The sequence below is a fragment of the Anopheles bellator genome, chromosome 2 (genome assembly GCF_943735745.2).
Source record: "Anopheles bellator chromosome 2, idAnoBellAS_SP24_06.2, whole genome shotgun sequence".
In the NCBI taxonomy this organism is placed as follows: domain Eukaryota; kingdom Metazoa; phylum Arthropoda; class Insecta; order Diptera; family Culicidae; genus Anopheles; species Anopheles bellator.
Window position 1 is genome coordinate 24,556,021 of NC_071286.1, and position 27,065 is coordinate 24,583,085.

A 27,065-nucleotide genomic window follows, 5' to 3' on the forward strand; every position below is an offset into this window, starting at 1 on the left:
CCCGAGCATTCTAAGCCGGGCGATTAGCAGTGGCACGCCATCAGCCACATCTGCAGCCCATTTAGCTAACGATACCTGGCCGTTCATCTTCGGAAATGGGATTTAATTGAGTCAGCAAGTTTCCCGGCCACACCGGCCGGGGCCACATGCACGAAGGCTTGCGTGGCTTGAAGATGGCTCCGGAAAACCGCCCCCCCCCCCCGCCCCCCCCCCCACCGGCTCATGGGGTTTCGGGAAAAAAAACGGCCACTGCGAACGACAGACGCCGCCATTACGGTCGACCTTCGTCAGTTTATCACCTAATTTTTCGGCTTTTCCGCAGGTACGGGCAGCCATATTTTCCCTCTCCTCCGAGCGGACATCGAATGGGAAAGTTTAGGGCCAGCTCGAAAGTGTACCGGTTTCGGCGCGAAACACATACGATCCTTTCGCCATCCTGCCCTTAGAACGCGGCAGGAACCATTAGCAGCCTGGTGGGCGCGTGTGTGGATTTCTTTTGATCCGTGGCTCCGGCTCATGGAGCGCACATATTTTTGAGCTTCCGTTTGAGCCGCTGGCCCGCTTGGCATTCGAAGGCCCGATCGCGATACCGAAACCACACACCGCAACACCCGTTATGAGCCGGTACCGGTTTGGCTTCCGGCTACAAGAGGAATCGGTTCATACAGCACAGCGTCCTTTGGGGTCCGTTTTTTGCCTAGCGTCGGGTGGAAGCCATTCATTTAATTTTATAATAGCTCCGCTCCCGGGGGACGGACCGCGTTCGGTCCGTTTAGTATGCAGCCCGTGCCGGTGTCGGGTGGGGCCTCTCTATGGCCGTAATGCGTTCGCAATTTCGCTCCGAGAACGGGATTAGAATCCGTGGCCAAATCCATTTCCGGCCCACTGCACGGAGCACGCGGTGTTTTGTGGTTCGTTTTTGCACACACTCACCTGGACCTGCCAGGAATTTGGAGACCATTTTTTGAGCTTGTTCACCTCAAACAAAATTGCAGAGGGCCTCTCGGTCGGCCCGGTATGGAGCTCCAGGCCGATCGGTCTTCATAGACGCTGCTGAGCGTGCTTTCGTCGCAGCAGTTGACGGACGGTACTGGTGCCGGACCCGGACTTTGCTACGAACCTTCATCGAGCTAATGTACTACCTAGGGGGGGGAGCAAAAGCGAGATCCTAAACTTTTCAAACTTCAGTCCCAAATATGAAGTGCCTTGCGGGGTAATCGAAACAACCACAATGAGGGCAGCATGATGATGCTTCAATCCTTGGGGTCGCCTCGACCTAAACGTATGGAGCGCCGCGCTCTTCGTAGCATTTTGTTAAACAATTAAAGTTACTAGACGCCTACTGCGACTCGATTGCTTTGACTAATGCAGGCGAAAATATTAGAACAATTATTGTCGTTTCCGATACAAAGTTTCTTGGCCAGTAAAGTGTTGTTCACAAAAGTCCGTGAAAAAGTTGCTCGGAAAAACACTCCACATTTTCTATCCAATTTCGCTCCGGCCCAGGCACACCGAAGCTAGTGGAGAACCTGCCGGACACGGCCCTGCGGTCTTCACTGTAAAGTGCAAAAGCTGCAGTCACCCACACTCGCCACGGCCCCCAATGGTGTCCTTCCGGTAATTCCGGGCGGTGCAAGGGCGGAGGTCAAAACCCAAGTTAGCTTCGGTCATGGCCAAGCACGGCGAGCAACAGTTGCCGTGCTTACGCTTCCGGGCGCTCGGACCTAGCGCTCGGTGGACCTGACAAAAACCAACAAACCGAACCGGTTGACCAGAGGGATCAGCAGCGCATTCTGCACACCCGCCTGCACACCCACACACGGGCGCGGCCAACGTAGAGCTCAAAAATTATGAACGAGCGGAACAGAGGCTCCTCCGGTTGGGCCGGCTGGCGCACACCGCGAGCTAATGGCCACTAATGCAGTGGTTATTGTTTCTGCATTGACAGATGGTCTTACCCCGGTGCGTTTAAGCGCCAACCGTGGGCTGTGTTTATTTGTTTTACTTTTGCGGTAGAAACCATTTTTGCCAGCTTGGTTCTCGGGCCGGACCGGACGTGCCTCGAACTCGGCCAGCCGTGCCCGTTGCCAGGGGGCCTTGTTGCAGCCCGAAAGTAAACGAATGGCGGCCGAAGGGATGCGACCACGGTGCGGTGGCATGTCGCTGGGTGCACATTTTGTGGCGGCCCAAAACACGGCCAGCACGTACTTCACGGTGATCAATTTTATGACGCTACCGTTTATGCGCTGCAAATCATTGCCAACCCGGAGCGCCGGCCCGAGTTTGGATGGGCACCCGTTGCACTTTTGGAAAAGCGCTCCATTCGGAAGGATGGCGGGAGTGTTCCTCACACGGTCACGACCACCACCCGACCCGACCCGACCACACCGAGTTGCATACTAATTTATGTCATAAAATGACAAAACGGTCGGTGGCCAAGTATCGTGTGCCCGGCACGTCCGCGGCGCTGATTATTGTGCCTAGCCATTCATTGTTTCACGCTTGTGGCCCGTTCATTCTGCGCACGTTCGTCAATTAACAGCAGGTGGATGGTTAAAAATCTAGAGTCCGTGAAAAATGGCAACACGCCACGCCGATGTAACCCCTTTTCGGTGGAGCAATGAACAATGTCGAACAAAATGGGCGCTGGCGCTGGACGGCAGACAGTGTGTGGTAATGCAAAATGAATGTCCTTCAAAGATCGCCCTTACTCAAAACATGTAATTTTACATTCGTAGTAATTGCTGTAGAAATTAAGGTGGGCTCAATTAAAATAAGAACTGAATCGCGTTGAGGAATAATCCAGAACCGATTCCGGCTTGGTTTAGAACCGATCCCTAAGAGGTTCGAGTAATGGAACCGGTTCAATAACCGATTCAAGAATCGTTCCCTGAGCGACAGTAAAAAGTGCACAAAAATGTTTTGACATGCAAACCAATGCTCCCAATCATCCCTAGGCCGTAAGGGAATAGTTTAGGAAAGATTTGTGGAGCTACACCAAGCTCTGTACCTCACTTTCTCTTCACTGTTTTGAAATAATTTTGTTCCAATAATCATCACAAATCATCATCCCCATCCCAAGTGCTAGTAACCATCCAATGCCTACTTCCATTGCCTCACAAGCAATTGAAAGTTCAACCCGCTGCTGAGCCAATGAAAATATGTCCTTCTATTTTCCATATTTAACAATCACAGTAAACGACGGATGTTACAGTAAACGTGTGTAGCTAACAGCTGCAGCACCTATAACATGAATCTGCAAAGTGTTTGCAAATACGATTAAATAAATGTCTGGCTCCCAAGCCATAAACCCGTTTCGTGCAAGTAAAAGAAGTGAATTTATTCGAAACATTAAATTAAATTTTTTATCCAATGTGTCCACAGAAAACCCTCAGCCACAGCCCTTCGGACCAACTTCGTTATTTGGCCGAAAGCGATTCAAACGTTGCCCCGCGTTGTGAGTATTATGTAAAATCGCCCACACTGATACAATTGAATGGCGATTGCTTTCCTAAAATTTTCACCAAATGCGGCGTCCGGCCGCACCTTGGAATGGGGCGCCCCATTTTTACGGGTCCACGTACGGCACATAAAAACGGTGCTCACGAAAAACTCATTCGCACCTCGTCCCTGTGCGGGGGGGCAGCAGCAAAGTTTCCGGCTCAGGTCCAGCCCATCGGGCGAACTACATGTCGCGCGATCGCAAAACTTTCCCCGTTTCTTCGGGAAGTCCGGACGGAACCCTGGCTGTCCGTTCGTCGTGCGCCGCGCGATGCACCGTTGTAAAACAGAGACCTCGTGCTAACCGCCTTAGAAGTTTGAATATTTTTTTCATTCCCATCCCTTGCACACGTTCGTGAGTGGACGCCGTCAGTGGCGGGGCACGGATCCTGGTACCGTCTTCCTGATTTGGTTGTTATTCCCCGCCTAATGCCCTCGCCAGCCCGGGTCCACGGTTTGGCCGCGGCGCGCAAACTACGGCAAAAGTACCATTTAAACACTTGCTCCTGGCGCTAGGTACGTGATTAAATTGTAAAGCTCTGGCTCATGCTTCATTCTGGCCATGGCGTTCGTGACAACGAAAGTTATGCGACGGAACGGAATTGAAACGCTGGATTCGTTCTTTTATTTCTGCCCACACTATTCCTAGTCGGACTCTTTCGCGGGATATCGGTTCCAACCGGCGGTCGGATGACAAAGTCTGGTTACGCGCCCCAAAGCCGACTCGTTAATGCCGATGCTCGATGCTTCGGCTGCGGGAAAGTCTTTGTTCTTCTCGATGAAAAAAAGGACCCGAACCGAAACATGATTTAATTTTTGCCCAACTTCAGACAATAAAAACAAAAACTAGCTTTTGCTTTGCGGAGTGCAGTGGCGAAAAGTTAATTGTTCCGTTGAGCGAACACAGTACAGCGTTCTGGCCTCGCGGCGTCATGATTTTATGAGCAAGTAAAGATGTTCAGACAATCCATTAGCGGTGCCGGTGGCACGGTGGCCCAGCATCGCGAACGATTTGCGAATGCGCTCGTTGAAATTAGTTTTACGGTGCGACATAAACTTTCATTAAACCACAAAGACGGGCCAAGCGATGCTTTGGCCAACACTTTACTGCAAGCGAAGAAATTAATCCAACACGAAGAGCGCTGCCACCGAAAAGGGAGCAGCTCCCTGGGAGTAGGAGAATCTCAAATGAACGGGACAGACAAGGCAAGGTTTGTCTGGCGAAACAATGTCTCCTGACTGGACCGCGAGAGCCTCAGACCGTTCGCACATCAAGCCAAACACTCCACGGACCCCATCAGCGGTGTCTGGCACTGTTGCGACGCATAAAATCGTCCTTCTCGTCCTGGCGCGGGACCGAGTGCATGTGCATAAATAATTCGGCTACCGTTTGCCGCTCTCGAGCTTGGCGTTGTCCGTTGTCTTCTCCATTGACTACAGTCAATGCATTACAAGGCGAAGGCGTCTGCTGTCGAGTTGTTCACTTTCAACTGTTAGCCCGACCCGCCGCTTCTTGATGTGGATGCGGCACTTTAATGACACTCAAGCGGGATGCTTGGAGGAATGTTTGATATTACGGACTTTAATTACGGTGCTGCGGTTATGGCACGAAACTAGGACAACGCCTCAAACACCTGCCCGAGGCAGCAGTTTATTAGTCTCTACTTTTAGGAGTTTAATGGCATGTGATGGTGGTTTCTGTTCTTAAAAAAAGAAAACCTTTAATGCCCAAGATCATCTCCATCGTAATATTTGTTGCATATCCCCTTGGGAAAATGGCTGTCACTAAAACGTCCTGCATGAAACCGTTGAAATTATTTTAATTTCCTTCCTTTTAAAGCTCCTCACATCAATACGCTCACACATGGCACACGATTAAAGGTTCAACCCTCTACCGGACCTGAAACGGGGTCGTCAGCCATCGAAGTTTCGTCCTTCGAAAAGTAAACACCCCAAGACCAAGCTTAGCTCAGCCCCCCTTCAAAGCCATCATAACGCCCGGCCGCTGACCAGTCGAACGTCAAATCCTTCCTGCGGATGCGAATCCTTACCTTGATCGGTAGCCTCCGGATGGGCCCGAGCGGCCCGAGCAGCCCGAGCACGAACCACCATTAGCCGTGATTTCGCTTCGCCGCCGGCCCGCAGTCAGCTGACCACAGTGGACCACGGCGCAAGGACGTGCAACTCACGTCCGCCTCAGGGTCCGCCATCTACACAATCAACGTCCATCCGAAGTACCGGAAAAAAGGAACCCTCAATCCGTTCACAAAACTGTGCTCCGGCAAGCTACAGGCTACCGGAGGGCACAATGAACCGAACCGTCCGTGGGATAGTATGGATTCCTACGGTGGCGCAGATTGGGGCAGCCCCAAGTAATCTGCCCCTGACCAAACTATAGCCACTTTTTTGTGGGTAGAACGAAAGTTTACAATTTCACCCGCCACGCTGTGACCGCACAGGCACAATAAAACAGAACTTCCGCCGCTGCTGCTGCCAGTGTGCACCAGCACCTGGAGCTGGAACTCAATTACAAGCTTGTTAGTATTGTCCGGTACGTCCCGGAAGCGCAGCCCAAAGTTTTTCCCGGGAAAGGGGAGTGATGGCGGACCAAACAAAGCCAAACCGGGAACGGTGTTAAAACAGTTGCTTTAGCAGTTGGCGGGAAACCCTTCTCGGGGGGGGGCTGATTGGCAAAAATGCCGATTCTACCGATCGCCCGATAATGACGCCATGGACTTCAAACGGAGGCCGAGAAATGAATCCCCGCATAGGATCATTTCGCAGCTTTTTCCGACACTTTTGTTCGAAATTGGAATTAAAAATCGACTCCCAACACATAATTAAACGATTACGGTGTGGTCTGGCCGTGGTTGTACTTTTAACGCTTTAGTCTTCCCTTTCAAAATGTTCGAGTCTGTCGATAATGTTTCATTACTAGTTTCCTTCATTTTGCTTCGGCTCATTTTCATTTCCTCCACTAATGATTACTACGTAATGTCTGCACTACTCACAGTTACGTAGCGTAAAGCCTACCGAAACTCCAGGCTCATGAAGGGCCGAACCGAACCTATCGATCCCGGCTGGTAAGCAGAATTAAGCACGATAAGTTCCGATTTTGTATCCCGTTTTCTGGCTTTATCATGAAGCCCCGCTATGTTTGTAAAACGAGCGTGTTAACACCTCAATTAATTACTCACACGTGTAAAGCCATGTTCGTAAGGCCGGCGATTGGTGTTTTTGTTCCAAAAACCTGCGTGTTTTGGATCACGGTCTGCGTTCGAACCGAATTGTTTAAACATATGCTTTATCCTACCAAGTATGGCACAAATTGACAACAATTTTGAATAATTAAATTTGTTTCAATTTCCTATTTTTGAACTCCAACACAGTTTTTGACAGACAACTGTTTACTTCCAGGTCTATTTACATTTACGCCACTGTTGTGGCGGTGAGCCACTCTTCCGGGCGTCGATAATCGCAGTTTTTCCGATTTTCCTGCAACTGTAAACCATGCTGCAGGAGCTTTTCTGCCCACTGCACCCGTAAGCCCATTAAGCCAAAGGCAGCCCGAAAAGGGCAAACGATCCGACATCCGGCCTGAGCACAGTCTCTGGTACGGTGAAGTTGGAAGTTCCACGTGGAACCGTAGTTTTTCCCTCATTTCCAGCATAAACAAACATATTATTTTTCCCACCGGACCCATTTCCAAGCGCAACCCCAGACCGTGCTTACAACCGTCTGTTTTCCGCTCACATTTGCCATTTCCATTTTTCCCACATGCCGCCTGCCTTCGTTGTACGCCGTTCGTGGCTTCCATGCCGTTCCGTGCCAAAGCTAATGATGGACGCTTTTATTTGCGATGCAAAAGTGAGCCTCGGAAGGCACGGCAATAAACACTCTGGTCGGAGGGTTGGGGGTTGTCCCGTGGATTTATGTTCCGCTCGGTCCCACTCTCCCGGTCCCGTGGTCAATAATGGCCATCTGATGGCCGCCCCGGGGCCATACCGATCGTTGCTCAACGGCGGAAGGCAACCAGGTGCCAAATCTCATTCTTCCCACCACACCAGAGTCGTTTGAAGACTATGAATCGGAATTGGTTCCCATAAGTTGCATCGGCATATTTAACGATTGAACCTCAATACTTGAATCACATTTTTGTTAGTAACCTGACAACTTTACAACAAATATGCATAATCTTAATGCCAGTTTTGCTTTTTCGTAAAACAGAAATCAAATGTCATCCATCAAAGTTGCCTACCTTCAACTACAACTTCAACCATTATTAGGCACGCTGTGACCTAAATCTTACTTAATTTCATTCGGCTCGTTCGTGACACTCAATATAAACGTTGGAAATGGTGAATCAGCATCCGGAAGGAAAAACCAATCCATTTTCATCGACCATTCCAGTACCACACGAAGACAGGTTAATCACGGTCAAGTTCTGATTAAACAATCTCTCATCGGGCATGCCGCAGGCTACTAGACGACAGCATGTTGACACCTCCAGGCTACGATTGATTTGCCGAAAACGTCGACCAAACGGCACCGGCGGACAGTAAGCCGCAAAAATCAATCAGACTGTCCGATTTATCGACTTCCATCGGGGGACTTTTTCAGCGACTGTGTCTCTCCGTGTGCATGTTTTTGTGCAGAAATTGCGATTAGCGATCGATCAAGCACACCGAGTCCTCTGCTAAACCTGCCACTCGAAGCGTCCTGTGCCAATTACATCACGACGATGACAGCCGTAACCAACACAAACCTACGGGAATAACATTGTGTTAAAGGACATTGTTTCCGCCGCAGAATTTTAAGTCGATCGAATCGCAAAATGGCGGAAAGGTGTCACACGTTTAGGCGAACAAATCATACTCGACTCGGCTCCACGGTACTTACCTGACACCGCAGCACAACCGACGCGGACACGGAATGGGGGAATTCGAGTGGCTATAAATACCGGGCAACTACTGACCCAGAGAGGCCACCGGTCAATCGAGGATCCTGTCGCCTACCGCACGCCGCCCAAGGGCCATTTGGTTAATTGAGTGTTTGGTGCAGTGTTCACCGTTTCTTTGCTGGTGGTGGATTTTTTCTGTTTTTATCCCAGCGTTCACCCACTTCCGATTCGTCACACGGTCGCCAATGTTTAACTGGTCACCCAACGGCCCAGCGGACGGCTATCTGTTTGTCTCTCCTCGGATCTAATACCTCGGATAAGAATACCAGCGACAGCAGCGGGCTTCCGGAAGGGTTTCCTAGTTCCTTTTCGCTTCCATCGACTCACTGCTTTCGGTGCTCAGCAGCCGGCTGGCCAACCGGATGTCCGGTCCGGTTGAACTGTCGGTTCCGGAGCCGGCTTATGCTCCGTCACGTCCCGGCCAGCTGGGCTGCGTCGTCCTAATGCCGCCGGTGGCCAATGCACACCTTGCGCCACCATATTGCACTTCACTGGCCGTACGTGTCTGTCGTGTCTCTGTGTGCGTGGGCGTCGGTTCCCTGGCGCCAGTCGGAAGAGCAATTTTCATTTCCGCTCCCAGAACAAACAAATCCATTAAAATCCGACACCATATTTTGCATCGCCAGGGCGGCGCTGTTATTTCTTCTTTTTCGCTGCCCCTTTCTTCCAATTTCATTCGTATTCGTTTGCTCTATTCGTCGATCGCGTGGGAGTGAGCCGGGGGTGTTGAAAAATCTCGGCACATTTTTCCACGTACCCGATGAGAGGCGACCGGCGAGACAGGATTGGAACATGGTCCGGCGATGAATGGAGCTTTAGTCGAAAGGCTATCTGCAAGCTGACCAAAGGTTTTTTTTTCCGTTGTGAGCGGTTTCCGAGAGATGCCTCGATTAAAGACCTTTTCGAACCGTCCGTTTTGTGAATGGCTCTTCCCGTTGCGCGCTACACACTTTTTGATTAATTTGAAACTTTTTTTAATCTTTGAAGGCAAATAAATTATAGTTCCAACACTGTTTGAATTAATGAAACTATCCCTCCCTGTCAGCTGATAATCCAAACCATCAAAAGGACAACACAAACACGACGGCAGCCTTGCAGCAACGTGAAGCTAACCAGCAAAGACACGTGCGCTAGTATTACTGTCCGAATGTCTCATTGTCGCCCTACGGTGAGCTGAGTAATGGGTAAGAAGCTTTCGTAAATTAAGCGAATGGCTCTTTGAACGACTTTTTGAAGTCATTTCAGTCTTTCATGTGGCACACAGTCTTTGAACGCCTCTACCAGCAATGGAAAGAGTTTTCACGTTTCGACCGGAAGAGTTTTAAAATAAATGCGATGCCTTTAAACGCCACTACGAAGAAACTCTGAAAAGAGATTTTACTCTTTACGATTCAATAAAATTACTATCATCTGGTGGTGGGTATTTCAATTCGAAATAGAACGCAATCAGAAACCATGCTTCCAGTCCCTGCAGATTGTGACCCGATGCATAAATATTAATAAAAATAAAATATGTACTGTAGTGATTTACTCTTATGTTCCTGAAGTATTCTTTACCAACCCTGGACAAATGAATGATGATTGAACAACTATCTTCCTCAACAAAAAACTGGTTGCGACAAAACTGGTTTAAAAGGCGGCATAAATGGATTCTATACGAGTGGCTGGCCCAGCATATCTGCATAGGAGACAATATATCAATATAAAGTCGATGATACCTGCGCTTCCAAGGAAGTAAAATGGTTTTCTTACCAGAAATAAATGTAACGATTATGATTCGAACGTAATTGTAAAAATTATATAAATTGTATCTGATCCTATCTATTTAAGGCCAAGAATCTGTGGATCGTGAATAATTTTAAAACAATTTTTTTCGGAACTGTGTGAAATTACAGTGTCATTACAGTTATCTCACAGTTATGGCATCAATGTGGCAACATTATTTTGAAAACAGTTTCCATTTTCCTTGAGCTGCACGCCTGGCTGTTAGTTTTGGGAATCTTTCTAGCAGGAGCCATACAAGGATATAATTTCGAGACAACATTTATATGTGTTACATTGTTACATTGTTACATGAACCTAATCGAAGGAAAATTTTCCAAATATCCTAATGAAACCCTTGAACATTGCCAATTTTGGGAATCGTTGTAACATGAGGATGATCGAAGGATGTTAGGTAGCTGGGACCCAATATGCCCACAATATTCGGACTTTTAAGTCCATTCAATACACAAACCAATTCGAAGGATATTCGGGTTTTCTGAGACACATTATCCTTTAGCTATTCGAATATCCTACCAAAAATCTCAACAATTGTAGATTTTGGGAATGAGTATAACATGAAGATGGCCGAAGGATATTAGGTAGCTGGGACACACTATGTCCACAATATTCGGACTTTTAAGTCCATTCAATACACAAACCAATTCGAAGGATATTCGGGTTTTCCGAGACACATTATCCTTTAGCTTTTCGAATATACTACCAAACATTTGAAGTATTGTAGATTTTGGGAATGATTGTAACATGAGGATGGCTGAATGATGTTAGGTAGCTGGGACACACTATGTCCACAATATTCGGACTTTTAAGTTCATTTAATAAACAAACCAATTCGAAGGATATTCGGGTTTTCCGAGACACATTATCCTTTAGCTATTCGAATATCCTACCAAAAATCTCAACAATTGTAGATTTTGGGAATGAGTATAACATGAAGATGGTCGAAGGATACTGTGTAGCTGGGACACACTATGTTCACAATATACGGACTTTTAAGTTCATTTAATAAACAAACCAATTCGACGAATATTCGGGTTTTCCCAGACACATCATCCTTTAGCTATTCGAATATCCTACCAAAAATCTCAACAATTGTAGATTTTGGGAATGAGTATAACATGAAGATGGTCGAAGGATACTGCGTAGCTGGGACACACTATGTTCACAATATTCGGACTTTTAAGTTCATTTAATAAACAAACCAATTCGAAGGATATTCGGGTTTTCCAAGACACAGTATCCTTCAGCTATTCGAATATACTACTAAACATCTGAAGTATTGTAGATTTTGGGAACGATTGTAACATGAGGATGGCTGAAGGATGTTAGGTAGCTGGGATCCAATATGCCCACAATATTCGGACTTTTAAGTCCATTGAATACACAAACCAATTCGAAGGATATTCGGGTTTTCTGAGACACATTATCCTTTAGCTATTCGAATATCCTACCAAAAATCTCAACTATTGTAGATTTTGGGAATGATTGTAACATGAGGATGGCTGAAGGATATTAGGTAGCTGGGACACACTATGTCCACAATATTCGGACTTTTAAGTCCATTCAATACACAAACCAATTCGAAGGATATTCGGGTTTTCCGAGACACATTATCCTTTAGTTATTCGAATATCCTATCAAAAATCTCAACAATTGTAGATTTTGGGAATGATTGTAACATGAGGATGGCCGAAGGATATTATGTAGCTGGGACACAATATGCCCACAATATACGGACTTTTAAGTCCTATCAATACACAAACCAATTCGAAGGATATTCGGGTTTTCCCAGACACATTATCCTTTAGCTATTCGAATATCCTACCAAAAATCTGAAGTATTGTAGATTTTGGGTATGATTGTAACATGAAGATGGTCCAAGGATATTATGTACCTGTGAACCAATATGCCTACATTCGAACATGAAAATCCGTTTAATACAAAAACCTCTCGGAAGGATATGGTTTTCCAAAACACATTATCCTTTGGCTATTCGAAAATCTTGGTTTTTGGGAATCACAACAGAAAGTTGTAAAATTTTATGTAGCTAGGACATATCCTCGAAATCAGAATCTTTAAACTCATCCAATAAACAAACCTACTCAAGGAATATACTTTTTCCATTTCTCTTCCTTAAATTATGTTCCCCGAAACGCGTGGAGTCATGGTTTCTTCGCCTCTGCAAGATAATTAGCATGTTTGATACGTTAAATAAAACAAGTTACATAACAAAATGTGAAATCTCGTTTTGAACACAGATATTTCTCAATTAGAAACATAATTTTAATAAAAAACACTCAACGAAGCATTCGGCTTTACATACGGTTTTTAGTTCCTTTATTATCGATTACTGCATTTCAGATAAAAGTTTTATTGTGTTTAATCCACCATAAGCACAGCTATTACAGTTTGTAGTGTCATCTTTATATGTGTTTCATTTTGTTTGCCCTTTCACACCCTGGATTCTGTACTTGTTGTGTTAATAATGGTTCGCCTTTGAGTCAAAACATGGAGAACTACGAATCCTAGAATGAACCATGGTTCATGGCCGATTGGCCTGAGCTTTTCAGCACGGTTGGTCGCTGTTCCGTTCCGTTCTTTTCTGTGCCGTTAATCGCACTTGTGCCTAACGTGTAGAAGAGTGCGTCACTATTCATACCAGAGACACTCGCGCGGCGGTTCTGGGTTTGGAAAAAAGTGTTTCTATAAAAAATATACTCATTTACTTTGTTCGTAATACCTTTCTTCGCCACCGTTCCACGAGTGAGATACGATTCCTGCTTTCCACCGAAACTAGGCTGTTTCTTATTTTACAGTTGCTGAATTTCGTACTTTACACACTGTCATTATATCATTGGGACTTCGTATCAAATTTAGCTTCAATTTGGGGCGACTTTGGTTCGAAAAGGTTACCTTTTCGTTGTGTATGTTTGGTGCTTCTTTGTAGTATGGTGCTACGGAACAGAAACTAACACTGCTCGCTCGAAACCTGCAACCAATGGGTCAAGTGAAGACCCTCCGTTAGATGAATGAATGGGGGTTCCATTGTCCGAAACACGATTCATGTTCGTTTGTCCTTTGTTCGTTTCAGATATGATGAGGTAGTAGAAACGGCCGGGCCAATACACTTACTTCTTCACTTTAAGCCCTTTGAGAAGCTTCTTTTCGCATCCTGCACCGAACGGACACTAAAAGTGCCGAATGAAAAGGGCAAAACAAAACTAATCAGTATATTATGCGCCTCTGACGTTACAACAGGTACCGGAAATTCCTGCAGACAACGCTTGGATCGACCCGATAGAGCCGTTGCCTGTTTTGACATCGTTTGTACATTTCGTTTCGATACAGAGTCACTCGCACGGTTGTTTCTACTAACTTCCGCCCGGATCTGCATTCTTTCAGGTATGATTCAAATATATTGTACGGTAGATTTTGTAGCTTTCCAATGTTTTCCTGTGCTTTCTTGTTTGCCGGTACGTGTTTTGTGTGAATTTAGGAACATTATTATAGCAGCTCAATTTACTTCTCCAACCCGGCTAGAGCAAACGAAGCGAATATTTTGAGGATTAAAATTATACCCACACACACGATTGATGGATGAAGAAGTTCACGATTTTCAACGTAATATATTGAAATATGCCAAAGGGAAAGTAATAATAACGTTCAACAAACATTACGTTACGATGCCATAACATAAACCTTCGCGTTTTGCTGATCTCGATCCCTCCCGATCTGCTTGCGCATCGTAAACAACTATCTAGACCGGTACTGGTCGACACGCTTTCCACGCACGACGAGACCGCCCTTCGTTAAACGTCTAATTAAGAAAAGATCAATAGGAAAATTCATTTCATTCGATTTTAATTCCTCGTTCCTTTTACATTCCTCGTTTGTTTGCTTTTCGAAAGAGAAAACTTATTCTACAGGCCTAACCAACGCTTAACAAGCTACATTCCTAATCCTACGACAAATTTCTTTCGATTGAAAATGTGAATTTCAAAACAAAAACAAGAGAAACTGGGAACGCAATTCCACAAGGTGGGTGGATTAAGCAAGAAGCATTATTATCACCTGCAGAGTTCGTGTCGCTACCGGAAAGCTCGCTCGCTCGCTATAACCTAAGAAAAACCGAACCCATCATCCGCTTTTACTCGATCGATTCTTCTTTCCATTTTCAAAAACAAAATTGTTTTAGACTGAAAGATAAACTGAATTTAACTGTTTTAGACAAACATAGGAGAAAATTTGAAATATGTTTAACGATACACACGCTCGTGGAAGTAATATAATGGTAATTTGGAGAAAAGAAAAATCTTAAACAAATAACACCTCAAATATTTCAAACCTCTAGCTGAAAAAAATAGTAAACGCTCCCGTAAAAGTAGCAAAAATAGAAGGTAACAACACTCAGTATTATTATATAAACGAAAATCACAGATTATTTCATCAGCTTTGTAGTTACTCTGCTTACTGCTGTGGCTTTCTCCAAAAGGGGTACAAAAAACATCGGTACGGAAATTGCACAGTCCGTGCTCGTGCATTGCACTCTACGAACGCGTGCGTGGACCTGTAGGTACGACCACCGCGCGGCGTTGGTTTGCAGCGGCTGAACACCCTTCTCACATCTGTCTCTCTTGGGATGACCCGTATCACCATGACCACCTCGCCCGGGCCCAGCAGTAGTGGCGCCCAGTAAATGCAGTTTGGCAGCAGGCGATCAGGAATTGGGTATAACCGCGGTGAAAGAAGACACAATGACCATTGGTGTAGTCTTTCGCCTTCCTCCTTTTGCTTTTCTTCGCCACTTTCGTCTCTTCGCGCTCTCGCCCATTCTCGCTCTCTCTCCCTTGATTGTTCACTTTCTTGCCTCGACTCTCTGTAATTTACAGAACTATGGCATTCACATTCCGCACTATTGCTTCCACAACAAGGGTGTTCGGAAAGTGCAAAAAAAGGTTTAAGTAAAAACGAAACTGTAAAATACTACAACAGATACAAACGAGTTCAAACAAAACGGACGAATGAATAGAAATTGCATCTGATTTTCCTACCAACGACGCGCTTTCTACCTTATGGCGGGAACTATCCCGCACCCAGCTTAAAAAAACTCTGCCCGGCCCTTCCATATCTGTCCGTTAACACTTTTCGATATCCCTGGTCCCGGGAAATAGTAGTAATTCTTGGGGTCTTCTTTCCCGTTTTTTCCTCGATCGCTCCAGGATACTCGTCAACGTTACACCCGGAACCAGTACCTAAGATAACCAGAACAAACAAACGGTACCTCCATGCATTTGTTAAGCTGTAAATCCTAATTGTTTCATTTCCATGTAAAAAAAACCGTTTCACTCGATACGCGATGGATGTGCCATTACGATATGGTGGCCACTAGGAAGATATAGAAAATAAAACTGAAGCAACAGACACAGAGAACAAAAACTCTAAGCGGAAACAATCAATACCTCAACGAACCCGTTTCTTAACCATGGCCTTTTCTCTCGCTCTCAACGTACGACGCCACGAACGACCAACGCATCAATCACGTTCGAAGAAATAGCGTAATATTCTTGATTCTGCAATGTTCTTAAACAACTATCAACTACGTATTATAAAGTGATAAAATGGAGAGAAAATATTGTTTCATCATGCAGAGCCTTGCAGGGCCATTCAATGTTGGTTCTCCCCCTTAGCACTGGACCTCGACCTCTCTGCTGAAGGGACAGAACAAGTACAGTGAAGTATAAAAATGGTAGAGCAAAACGAGAAAAAGTAGATGATTACATACTAACGCATTCCTAGAGTCTAATGTTTCAAACTTCCACTGTTCACACAATTCCTATACTCTAGAGCTCTTTCCTGCCGGGGATTCTCTCTTGCCGAGGGGTTACGTCGCATTCGTTTGCTTAAAACTACTACTACCACTAGGCGTACAAGTATAAACTTAAAGTATTGAAAATGTTTAGTCTGTTTCAGCGTGGCTTTAGGTACATACGTTATCAGTATCAATGGTTATCGATGTGTGTATATATATCTTTATACGCAGGGCTGTGTTGAACTTGCCAGTGTCCTGTTTCCGCGATGGGATCACCAGGAGAGTAACGTAGGAATCACGTCTCGTGGCACGCGCTTCTCGGGCAACCGATTACCCATGACTGGAACCGCGGTTCTTTTTCACAGTTTTACAAACTGTGTTGACACGAATTGAAGAAAAAACGAAAATCCATAAGAAAAAACCTTATATATCTCCATTCATCGTTTGTTTCATTTCAAATGTACTTGTTACAACCTGAGCATCATTTCATTTGCTTTGCTTTGCTTTGTTTTGTTTCGCAGTTTTGCCTCGCATTTGGTCAACTGGATGGATGTGTGGCACGAATTTAAAGTTTCCTTTGCTTGTGTTTCTCTTCCGTTTTGTTTCTACAGTATGGCCGACGTTTGACGCCTGGGCCCTCAAATCTCAGTCCGTTGTGCTTTACCAGCAAATTGGTTATACCGATCACCAATCAAGCCACACACACAGCGCCGTGTGTAGCTTTTATTTGTTTGTTTGTTTGTTTTGAAAAGAGGATGTTTGAGGGTGCAACTATACGGTTGGAAAAGCGTGCGAAAGTGTGTGGTTACTCTACCTGCTATGGTAGGCAACCTTATTGGAGTTGATCAGTTTATGTACAAGTATTTCCAACGCTTGATTAGACAGAGATTGTGACAATGGAAAACACAAAGACTACACTATTCAAGACAGCAGAAGGTAGGTTTTGGTAAACGTTTGATTTTACCATCGTATTTGCACATACACAAGGTGCCTGAGTAGGAGAGTAGTACTAAGCGGTATATGAAATTCAAATATAAGATAACCTACCGTACTATATACGTATATCTTTCTTTGTGGCAATTTTTGCGCACATACATTACATCGAATATCAAAAATCACCCAAACACCGCCAGGCGGGACCTCGAGACGAAGCCCGATATTCCGCTTCACTCGCACCATCTTGCGGCGTCTCTGTGGTGGCATTCTCACTCTTCTCGCCGACACTAATTATCTTTTAATATTAAAAATTGTAAGCATTTTCACTTCCTTTCGCTCGCCCCGTGTTCTTATCGTGATACGTTTCAATTTCAAACTTTTCGGCAATGTTAAACCGAAACCCACTGTGCTGTGTATTGTAATGCTTCATGGTATGACCGTGCGTCATATGGTATTTGCCGTAAGCAGTTGTCAAATGACTCATTCTTGGTGGGGTTCACGTGGCAAATCCATCGCTGCATCCTTACAAAAACTTACAGTCTCAGTTTGATTCATACAAGAGCGTCTTGTGTCCAAAGCCCTCCCCATTTATACACGTCCTTCTTGTCGGTTAACTTCGAACCCTTCTCTCCCCGCTCCCCACCTTATGCAACACTTTTGTCGTCACAGTTGTGTTCTCTTAGAAGGTCTCCAGCACCGTGTCGATGCTAATGTTGTTGCCGGCCCGAATATTTTCGAGCATTTTGTTCACGAATTCGGTCGAGTTGCCAGCAATCTTGATTTCTATTAGTGAACAAGGAAATCGACCGTGTCGGTCATTAATACAGTCTACTTTGAAAGTCTAAGGAAAGAGCGCTGATTACTTACTCGATGAGGTTTGCACCAATCCGTCCAGCTGCTGTTTGTACTCTTCCGCATCGTCGATCGTTATCGTTTTGTTGTACTTGCCCACCAAAATTTGCTTCAATTGAAAGATACCGTTCATCAGGCGTTCTGCAAAAGTGAACCAATCCACGGGTTTAGACAACTGTCGATACACGGTGAAGCATGGAGGAGCTCACACACCATCCGATGATACTCACTGTGTTCCGTTTCCAGCCCGTAAAGCTTGATTTTGTTCGCCTCGTGCTGTGCCTTCTTCTTCAACCGACAGGCTCGGGACGCCAGCTTGTTCTTTTCTTTGCGTGTCTTTGGGCGCGCATTAAACGGCAGCTCACTTACCGGCTTCATGTCGTTGATGACGCGGCCCAGCTTGTCCAGCTCCTTACCAATGTTGTGCAGTTTACGCGGGTTCGGTGTCAGATCGTTACCGTCGCCCTTCCGCGCCTTGCCGCTATGCTGTAAGCGTAGATTCTTAAGAAGATTATCAAAAAAACGCATACATTATACATCCGCATACCGCATCCGTTCGAAACGAACATCAAATTTACGAAAGAGAGAGAGGGAAAAGAAATGTACCATTTTAAAAACGTTAATTCAGATTGATCGCGGCTTTCAGAAGAAGGATTGTGATAAAAAGACAATACAAGCTGCGTGCCTTTACTACGAAGTTAGTATTTACAGAAACTAGCTCAATCAATCAACTGTAAAATTGCATACTTGTTGTTTGAACCATTAAGCACAAAAAACGGTGCTCTTCTTGGTACTCCTGCCCTAACCATCGAACGGTAAAGCATCCCCCGTTCGTATATTATCTTTCAAAGCAAATAATGTAACACACGGCAAAAGCTAGCCATTACTAACCTTGATGCCACGCACGGAGCAGTGAGGACTGAAGACCGGATCGGTGACCGCGTTCAGTACGTGTGGATCCTCGGCCTGCGTTTTGATCACCAGCCGCTGTCCCTTCGGTCCCTTGGCCTGTACGTTGTACTGCCAGAAATAACGCTTTGCCTTGCTGCCACTGCCAACGCTGCTCGAAACGCGCCCTGTGTCCTCGCTGTCGGAATCTAAAAAGTAGAACCCCGTGGCTTGGATTAACACGATTCTTTTCTAAGGGATTTGCCAAACTTTACCTTCGCAGCTGGAATAATCTTCGTAATGGTCGCTATCGTCAGAGTAGCCCTCGTCGTGTGAATAATCAGGAGCTTCCGGACTGAGGATACCTCCGGTGCTGAGGGAAGACGTCGAGCCGGCCTCGGCTAGACTGCCTGTTGACAGCAGGTGGGGCCGTGGTTCACGCCGTTGCCAGATCTGCTCGAAGCCCGAGATGTGTGTTGGAGCGGACGAAGAAAGGCGCGATATCACCGTACCACCGCTAGTGGTCCCGAGCCCGGAAGTGCCAGCACTTGACCCAACCGAAACACCACCGCCACCAACCGAGCTGCTCGCCGTGGATCCACCAGCCGCTGCCTGCAGCAAACGACGGCCCGAGTAGCTTCCGGGGCTCAGCAACCCGGAAGAGGAGCTCGGCACGGACTGGCCCAGAAATCCCCCGCTTCGGAGCTCCGGCGTGTTGCTCATCAGCAGCTGCTGCAGCGTGGAGTACTTCGGATTATGCTGCACCTGGCCGACGTTGCCACTGTTCCGACTGAAATTAATACCGCGCCGGGCCGCCCGCTGGGGCATCTGCTGTGGTTCCATGCTTCCGACGCTGCCACTGATGTTTTGGTTCTTTATTGACTCATTGTTGTTGTTATTGGTGTTGTTCTTGATCAGCTTCCCAGCGCTGATGGTCGGGCTGGGGCCACCGCCGCTAGAATCGCCACTACGACGACCACTTCCGTACACATGGTTATTGTTGAGCGTACTCTGCAGCTGCTGCTGGAGCAGTTGCTGTGCTCCAGCTGCCTGCAGAGTACCACCGGCGCCGCCACCCATCATCAGCAGGCCACCGCCATCGGTGATCGAAGGGCTCGATCCGTGGCTGCTCGGCGAGAACGCGAGCGGCGACTGGACGGCACTGTGCGGTTCATGCTTCGTGTAGAGATCGAACGGTGAGGTCGAGCTGCGCGTCTGCTCGTCGTACGCTAGCAGATTGTTGCTCACGTTGATCGCATTGAAGCTGCTGGCCGTTACCATCGGATCGTTCGAAAGCTGCATTGCCGAGCTGAATCCTGACAAGCTGTTACTGTTGGCGCTGCTGCCCCCGAGCGAATTATCAGCCAACAGATTCAACCCACCTCCGGAGCGGCCAAGGATCTGCTGGGGGAGGCTTGGCGAAAGGATGATGGCACTGCCGCTACCGCTGTCTCCGCTCAGATTTGGCGATTGTTGACTGAGCGGCTGCCCGAGCAGCGTAATATCATCATGAAACAGACCATCGATCGTGTTGAGATCATTGCACATAAACCCATCGCCAAAGTCGTCGAGCGGATAGATCTCAAACTCTTCCATCATTTGCTGGCCACCGCCAAGACCTGAGGCCGGCAGTCCCACGACTCCTGGCGCCAGCAACTGCTGTTGGCCATCCGTAATCTGTGTCACTGAAGAAGACGTCGTCGACGAGGGGGAAATTATTTGCCCCAGCGACCCATCGTTTCCGTTCGACACGTTCCAAGAGTCCATCATCGGCACCGTGATCGTCCCGATGTCGATGCCCTCGGATGTAAGGATGGTGTTTTCCCACCCACTCTGCATAGTGAAGATGGTATCTATCTGTGTCGGCAACACGGTGGCAAAACTGCCCACGATCCCTCCGACACCGACCGCGTTGTTCGCAATGGACCCACCGGGTCCACCACCACCACCGCCGCCGCCGCCACCACCACCCCCAACATCGTGCAGTAACTGGCCAACCTGACGGAACGTTTCCATCTCAACGGCGAAATCCAGATCCGAGCCAACGGGGCCACCAACGCCCCCAACACCACCACCGCCCCCGCCGCCACCACCCATCATCATGCGCTGGTGGTTCAAGTTGTTGCGCGGAGGAATCGGCATCGAGGCCGTCGTCAGCATCGGGTTGCTGCTCAGTGCGTCCATCATTGAGTGATGCTGCTGATGCTGCTGATGCTGCTGAAGCTGCTGCTGTTGCTGCTGCTGCTGGATGCTATGACCGATTGTGGCCGGAAAGTTATTGTGCGGTGGTGAAGGGATGAACGAGTCTTGCTCCTGCTTCACGACCGCCAACAAGCTACCGTCGTCGGCAACCTCGATCTCCTGGTAATGATGATAGGCGCCTCCGCTCTGCAAGCCACCGAAGCTGCTCATCATCCACCGGCCGCGGCTGAACAACAACCGCCCAACGGCTGCTGGATCTTGCCTCGGCTGCTGTTGTTCTTCAATCAGTTATCTGTATCTGCAATCAGAAGAAGCGAAAGAGTCAAAGATTAGTAAAGAGCACGAAGAGCAACAGAATTCTACGGGAAAGAATCTCATTTTCTCAAACAAGGATTACTTTTACTGTACGTACACAAAGATGCTTGCCGAGCAGTGCCTCCCAGCAGGAAAGGATTAACAAACGAACCTCAATCACCCGGATAAAAGGTCGACGGCTCAATGACCATCTACACGCCCACCACACGTGCCAAGGTGTTTTCTTACTGAATTCTTTCGAATTGTCAGCCGGCAAATCAGTGAAACGTAGGATATGGTAGCAACAAGGAGTTCCTCCACCTTTGTCGGCCACTTTGGCCCCGATTGGACAGCGCTAAAAATAAGAAACGTGAAAGCGAAAGTTTGACGCTGGCCAGTACCAGGGGGGGAGCAGAGCCAGAGGACCACCTTATTTACGACCCAAACACACACACACACACGAAAGCCGTGCAAAATCGTAAGATATTTTCGTACTTCCGTAAATAGAGACGCTCGAGTCCGCCCACGTGTCCCATTAAGCCTTTTGCCAACCTTTCTCCGTGAGCAACGGACACAGAGTTTGGAGAAGAAAACTAACACCTTCAGCGACATGCGTACGAGTTGGTGGTGAAAGAAAATAAAATGTTCTCTCGGCTGAACTCTCGGCTGAGTCTCCGGCGAAGATCAATCGAAGAACCTGAAGATGATCATAAAACGGGATCGCTTCGATCAGCGGCCGCTCGAATGGGAATGCGTTGTAGTTTGTTTTCGTATCGCACGGTTCTTGGCCCGTGACGACGAGCAGAAGGCAAGCTCCAATGCAAAGTGGAAAGAATGTAAATCTTTCGCGAAATCAACTGTCGGTGGGCACAAACGAGAACTAATACCGCCACGGGAAAGGCGCCCGCGCAACAGGACACCGGGGCAGGGCAGGACTAGTGAGACCTGCTCCACAGACGGCAGCCGCGTTAAAAGTACGGAAAACAAATGATGCTGCCCTACATACGGTGGTCCTAAAAATAGAACCACAACACAACACCGGGGCCACCGCCGCTCACTCTTTGCTAATCGCGTTTGTCCGCGACGACGACGTCGCGCCGAGGAAGCACTTTCAGCTCCCGTAAGAAGCTATTTAAAAGTGGGAAGAAGAAAAATAACCCGTCTGACGCAGGGGGCTGCCGTGCTCGGCTCTTGTGGCGCCGAGATTAGGGGTTGTCCCTTCTCGCGCTTCCGTTTCATCCCTCAAGCTATGCGTTGAATGTTTATAAACATTATTTTTGCGCCACTCCAATGTCTGGGGTCCACCCCGCCGCTTGGGCCTCCCGTCATTTGCGTCGGACCGATTTGACTTTGAATCAGGGACCGATTCGCGCGGTGCTGACATTGACATTAAAACCAGAAGGGAAGAGTGGCTTTCCGTTCGGTTTTTTGAGACACATTTTCGGCTGGCAAGCACTATCTTGTCTGTAAAAAGACGAAATGGCATAACTTTAACATTTTTTAAAATTTTCTTTTAATAGAGTACAACGTAGAGAATTATACCATGTTTAATTAGGTCTTCCTTAGGACATCGACTTGCGGCTGAGTCAGTAGCATCGACATCGGCACACGGTAACATCATCCTGTAAGTGAATCTACCAGTCTTGTAGCTATTCCCAACCTGAGTCATTAGTTTGCTGCTGCTCAAAGTCACGAATCATTCAAATTTCGCTTACTCATACATTGAACACAAACAGACAGGCCAAACAACGATCGTGCAAGTTCAATCGTGCAGGGTCCTGTGCAGAGAGACATACACCAGAGACCCACGCTGTCAGCTGCTGATGAGTTGCAGCAACTTGGGAAATAAGACAGTGCGCCGATCCGGCTCCGTTCTCAGAAAGTGAAAATCAGAACCCTTTCCATCATCTACCGGATGCAACATTTTAAACATCTGGATCACGCTCTGAAGCGCGCACTGCTCTTGAAGCGGCCGTGCTCTTATTTGTGGCTTTCGCTCGGAAGAATGTTCTTTGCTGAATTAACTGGCAAAAGCCCGAAACGAACCCACCATTCGTCATGCCCCAGCTGGCGAGCATAGCGAAGCCATACTGGGTGTGTGTCGAAAATAGAAGCCATTTCCGGATCTGGAGATGGGAAACATTTGGAGCAACAACAACGGGGCCGTGATTCGTTCAGCCGCACCCCCGGCGACTTCTTCGACTACTGGCGGCCCCCGACTATTGCCCACCAGTTCATGGCATGGCCGGCCGTACAAGTTCAAGGTTTTCCATCGATCGTGCGCCACACCATGGCGGCCGAAACGCGGCGGTGTGTTAGCGGTGGCCACGGTAGAATCCGCGTGTGCATTCCCCCCAATCGTTTGCCGTGTGTGCCTCTAGACTGTGGCACATTCTCCATGTATTGGTACTGCAGCGGAACCCCTTTTCTAACACCGACGACGTGCCTGACGCAACGTGATGAGCCACTGGGTGATTTTGTTGGCTTTTCAAAACCACCATTTTTACTACCAGGACTCGCCGTTTGTAGAAACACATTCGTAGAGTGAAATTTTACAGCCTACAAGAGAACTGACGCAATTGAAATAAGTGGTTAATCAAATCAATAAACAACCAAATCAAATGAGTAAACCAAGAATGGGTAAACAAGTGGAATATTTGCGGATCCGAACACAGTTGCAGTCGAACAAACACTTGCAGATAAACTGCATGAATAAACATTTGTCGATGCGATCATACGATGCATCAGAAGGGAATTTCGCCACAGTTCTACAGTTCGTGTGATATCATTCAAACAAAACATTAATTTTCAAAGCCAACAGTTTAGACAAAAGGTTCAAAAGTAACCTAACCATACCAACCTAAAACCAATCGGCAACTCTCTGATAGTTACGGACACACGTTGTTTTGCGCGTGGCCAGCGCGAAAGGAAAACAGGATGCAGAAACTGCACCCCGCATGGAGCACGCGCACGTGGCGCATCACGATGACGGATGGGTGTGTACGCATGCCTTTGCAGCACCTTGTTGCAAATTGATTTCCAATCGAAAGTGTAATTCGAAGGCAGCCGCCTTTGGGGTCGCGCGGTTTGCGTTCGTCGTCGTGTGCGATGATAAACAATAAGCGGACCGATGAGAAGCACTACTTAGATATCCAATACACCGCGATCGGAGCTGATTGAATTGCACGATGAAATGGCAGGACTTCATCATTAGACTTTGTGGTCAAACATCTCATCTCACACACCTCCTGCGGGGCCGCAGGGTGATTAAAAACCAGAAATAATCCACCCACAGAAGCCTCCACTTGACCATCGGGCAGACAAAACAACTCTCGTCTGAAGTAGGTCACAGCGACAACATATCTTTTGATTGACGAGGGCTTGTTTTGCGATGATGCGACACAGATTAGGGTTGCCTGTAATCTCACACCGAACAATGGCCCGATAATGTGCCTTCCTTCCTTCAAGTGGGGTTTCTCTAAGGGAAAACGCGACTAAATATACTTATCGTGTATTACACAGGCACTTGTGGTGGTGTGTGGTACATACCTACGGCATCTGATATCAACAGCTACGAAATGCCAAAAATTCACGATAACCAGCTCAACAACAAACACTTGTCCCTCGCACGGCCCCCACGTGGACGTGAAATTGTTTGTGTTTTGATAACTGTTTTCTTATTGGCATTATCAACAGGCCGTGATGGTATTACTACCTTTTCCTCTATCACCTCTCCCAGCTGTGATTACAATTTTGCGATTTTTCTTATCGTTCGAGGAAGGGCAATAACCACATCTTACGAGTGGAGTGTGTCGTGTGAATGTATCGCGCGTGTTGTTTCCATTTTTTGATCAACGTATTGATAAAGGAACGCGAGAGCGCACAAGCTATCACGATATTGCGTTTATCACAGCATTTTGGCTAATTTATTGTTTGCCCGAATAGGCCTGATAATAGAGCGAAAAACACATAATCACCAAGGCACATGTTCTAGAATTCTCCCCGATCAGCTGAACCAGAAAATACGTGTTCTGCGCTATTCTAATTTTAGGCCTGTCATAAATTACCGTTCAACACAGCCGATTGACCTCCACATTCCAGTGACGACAGGTAGCAAAAGACATACTTGGGAGGGTTCAACAATCTTCTCCCCCGTGATTCTGGGCTGACGGCAAACGCCAAACATCCGCGACAGCGATTGCCATTCACCATCACCGAAAACCTGATTTCTGTGTGTCCCAACCCATCATCACGTCGTCCTTCACTTCTCATCAGCTGGTCGGCCGTGTTATTGGCTCTCGTGCACAGGCTTGTGGCATGCAAAACCTGAACTTTAAAAAAAATGAATTTTTTACACATTCTTTTCCCGTTCATTGATAATCGGTTGCTGTTTGCTTTGTAGATAAAATTTTGCAACAGCGGCCCCAGACCTCACAGGATCGTTCCCACAGGATCGTCTAACGCAATTTTCATGGCGTTCACACGATACACAATCGTCTGAAGATTGCCCAGCGAGACTCGGTGCGGTAGAATCGAATCGACCTTGTCAAAGTTTATTAACACAGAACTACAGCCGACAACCCGAACCCATCACCATACCCCGTGCGCGGGGTGGCACACTGCCGCCAGACACAAACACATAAGTGCCCGTGTGTGTGCGTGTCCGTGGGTTTCCGTGCGGCTTAGACCCGCGATAGGAAGGCCGCCTCTGGCCGGCCAGTCGCGGACCGATGGCGGGCGACGCGTGTTGATACAATTTGGCTACGAACTTTTAAAACAAGCAAAACCCCGAACCGAAGAAAACCCGAAAACAGCAGTGTGTGCGGTCCCAGACAACACCTTCACACGTCAAACGCCCCCCCCCGCCCCCCTTCCCTTCTTCCGGCAGGTCTTTCCATTCGCGGCCTCTTTGGCCCGGCCGGCGGTCTCGCGGATGGTTTTGGTGGTGGACCGCAAAGCGGACGCAAGAACACGCGACTCTCGCGCTTGTGTTCGTTATATTAGGCGATCCGGTTCCGCGATCATTATTCTTTCGCGTTTTGGTTTCTGTTTCGTTCGAGAAGAGAATTGATAGGCCCTCATTATCCCTTACGCACCGCTCGCTGTCCCGTGTGGTTGATGCGTCACCCATACACCTGCAGCTTCTTCATTCGTTCGTTCGACGATGACGATGACGACGATCATCGTCACGTCATGGCGCGCCATCGAGACATCATCTTTCGGTCCGTCGTTCCACTCCACTTCCGTGGGAGCCGCTAATAAGGGGGGATGATCTTTTACTGTGTTTGTGGGTCGTTAGAGTCGATCGCGCACCCCGTCGCGATAGAATGCTCCATATTCTCGGTCGCGTTTTGGACTCGCGCCGAGACGGTAATAAAACTCAAAATGTGGGTTACAAACACTGTCGCTACCAGCTTCTCTAACACGCTAAGAACATTTAAGAATGGTCCACTTACTTCCGGTTGCTGCTGCTGCACAAGCAGCGCTGCTGCTTGTCTGCCCCGAATCACAATCGATTTCGATCTTTCTGCAAAATGTCCTTCGAAAATGGCTCTCGTCGGCAGGCGGTCGTCAAAAATATTCACATGATTACCCACAACAGGGGGATCCTAACAAGAGCGAGAGACTCCGCCTTTGGACTCGCTCTGTGTGGCGACGACCTTCACACGCCGGTTTTCGATGTTGTTGTCGCGAGAGGATCGTTAGAAGATCTGGTTGCTGGTTTTCCTTGGCGCCGTGCGTGGCCCACCGAAATTAGGAAGTGAATTCACCCTCCACCGAAACCGTCGTAGGCCACGAGGGGCGACTGATAAGATAAAAAATCCACAACGACCGCTACTG

At 47.4% G+C, this 27,065-nt stretch overlaps 1 protein-coding gene across 1 annotated transcript; it reads right to left on the minus strand.

The window, feature by feature from the left end:
• Nucleotides 1–12,563: 12,563 nt before the first annotated feature.
• Nucleotides 12,564–21,143, minus strand: LOC131212187 (protein CREBRF homolog). The gene is made up of 5 exons (XM_058205954.1): nt 19,004–21,143; nt 18,732–18,937; nt 18,071–18,341; nt 17,856–17,981; nt 12,564–17,771 (listed from the first exon to the last, which is right to left on the minus strand). Exons 1-5 carry the CDS (start codon nt 21,141–21,143, stop codon nt 17,668–17,670), a joined length of 2,847 nt encoding a protein of 948 aa, XP_058061937.1. The 3' UTR covers nt 12,564–17,667.
• Between the last annotated feature and the right edge of the window lie 5,922 nt (nt 21,144–27,065).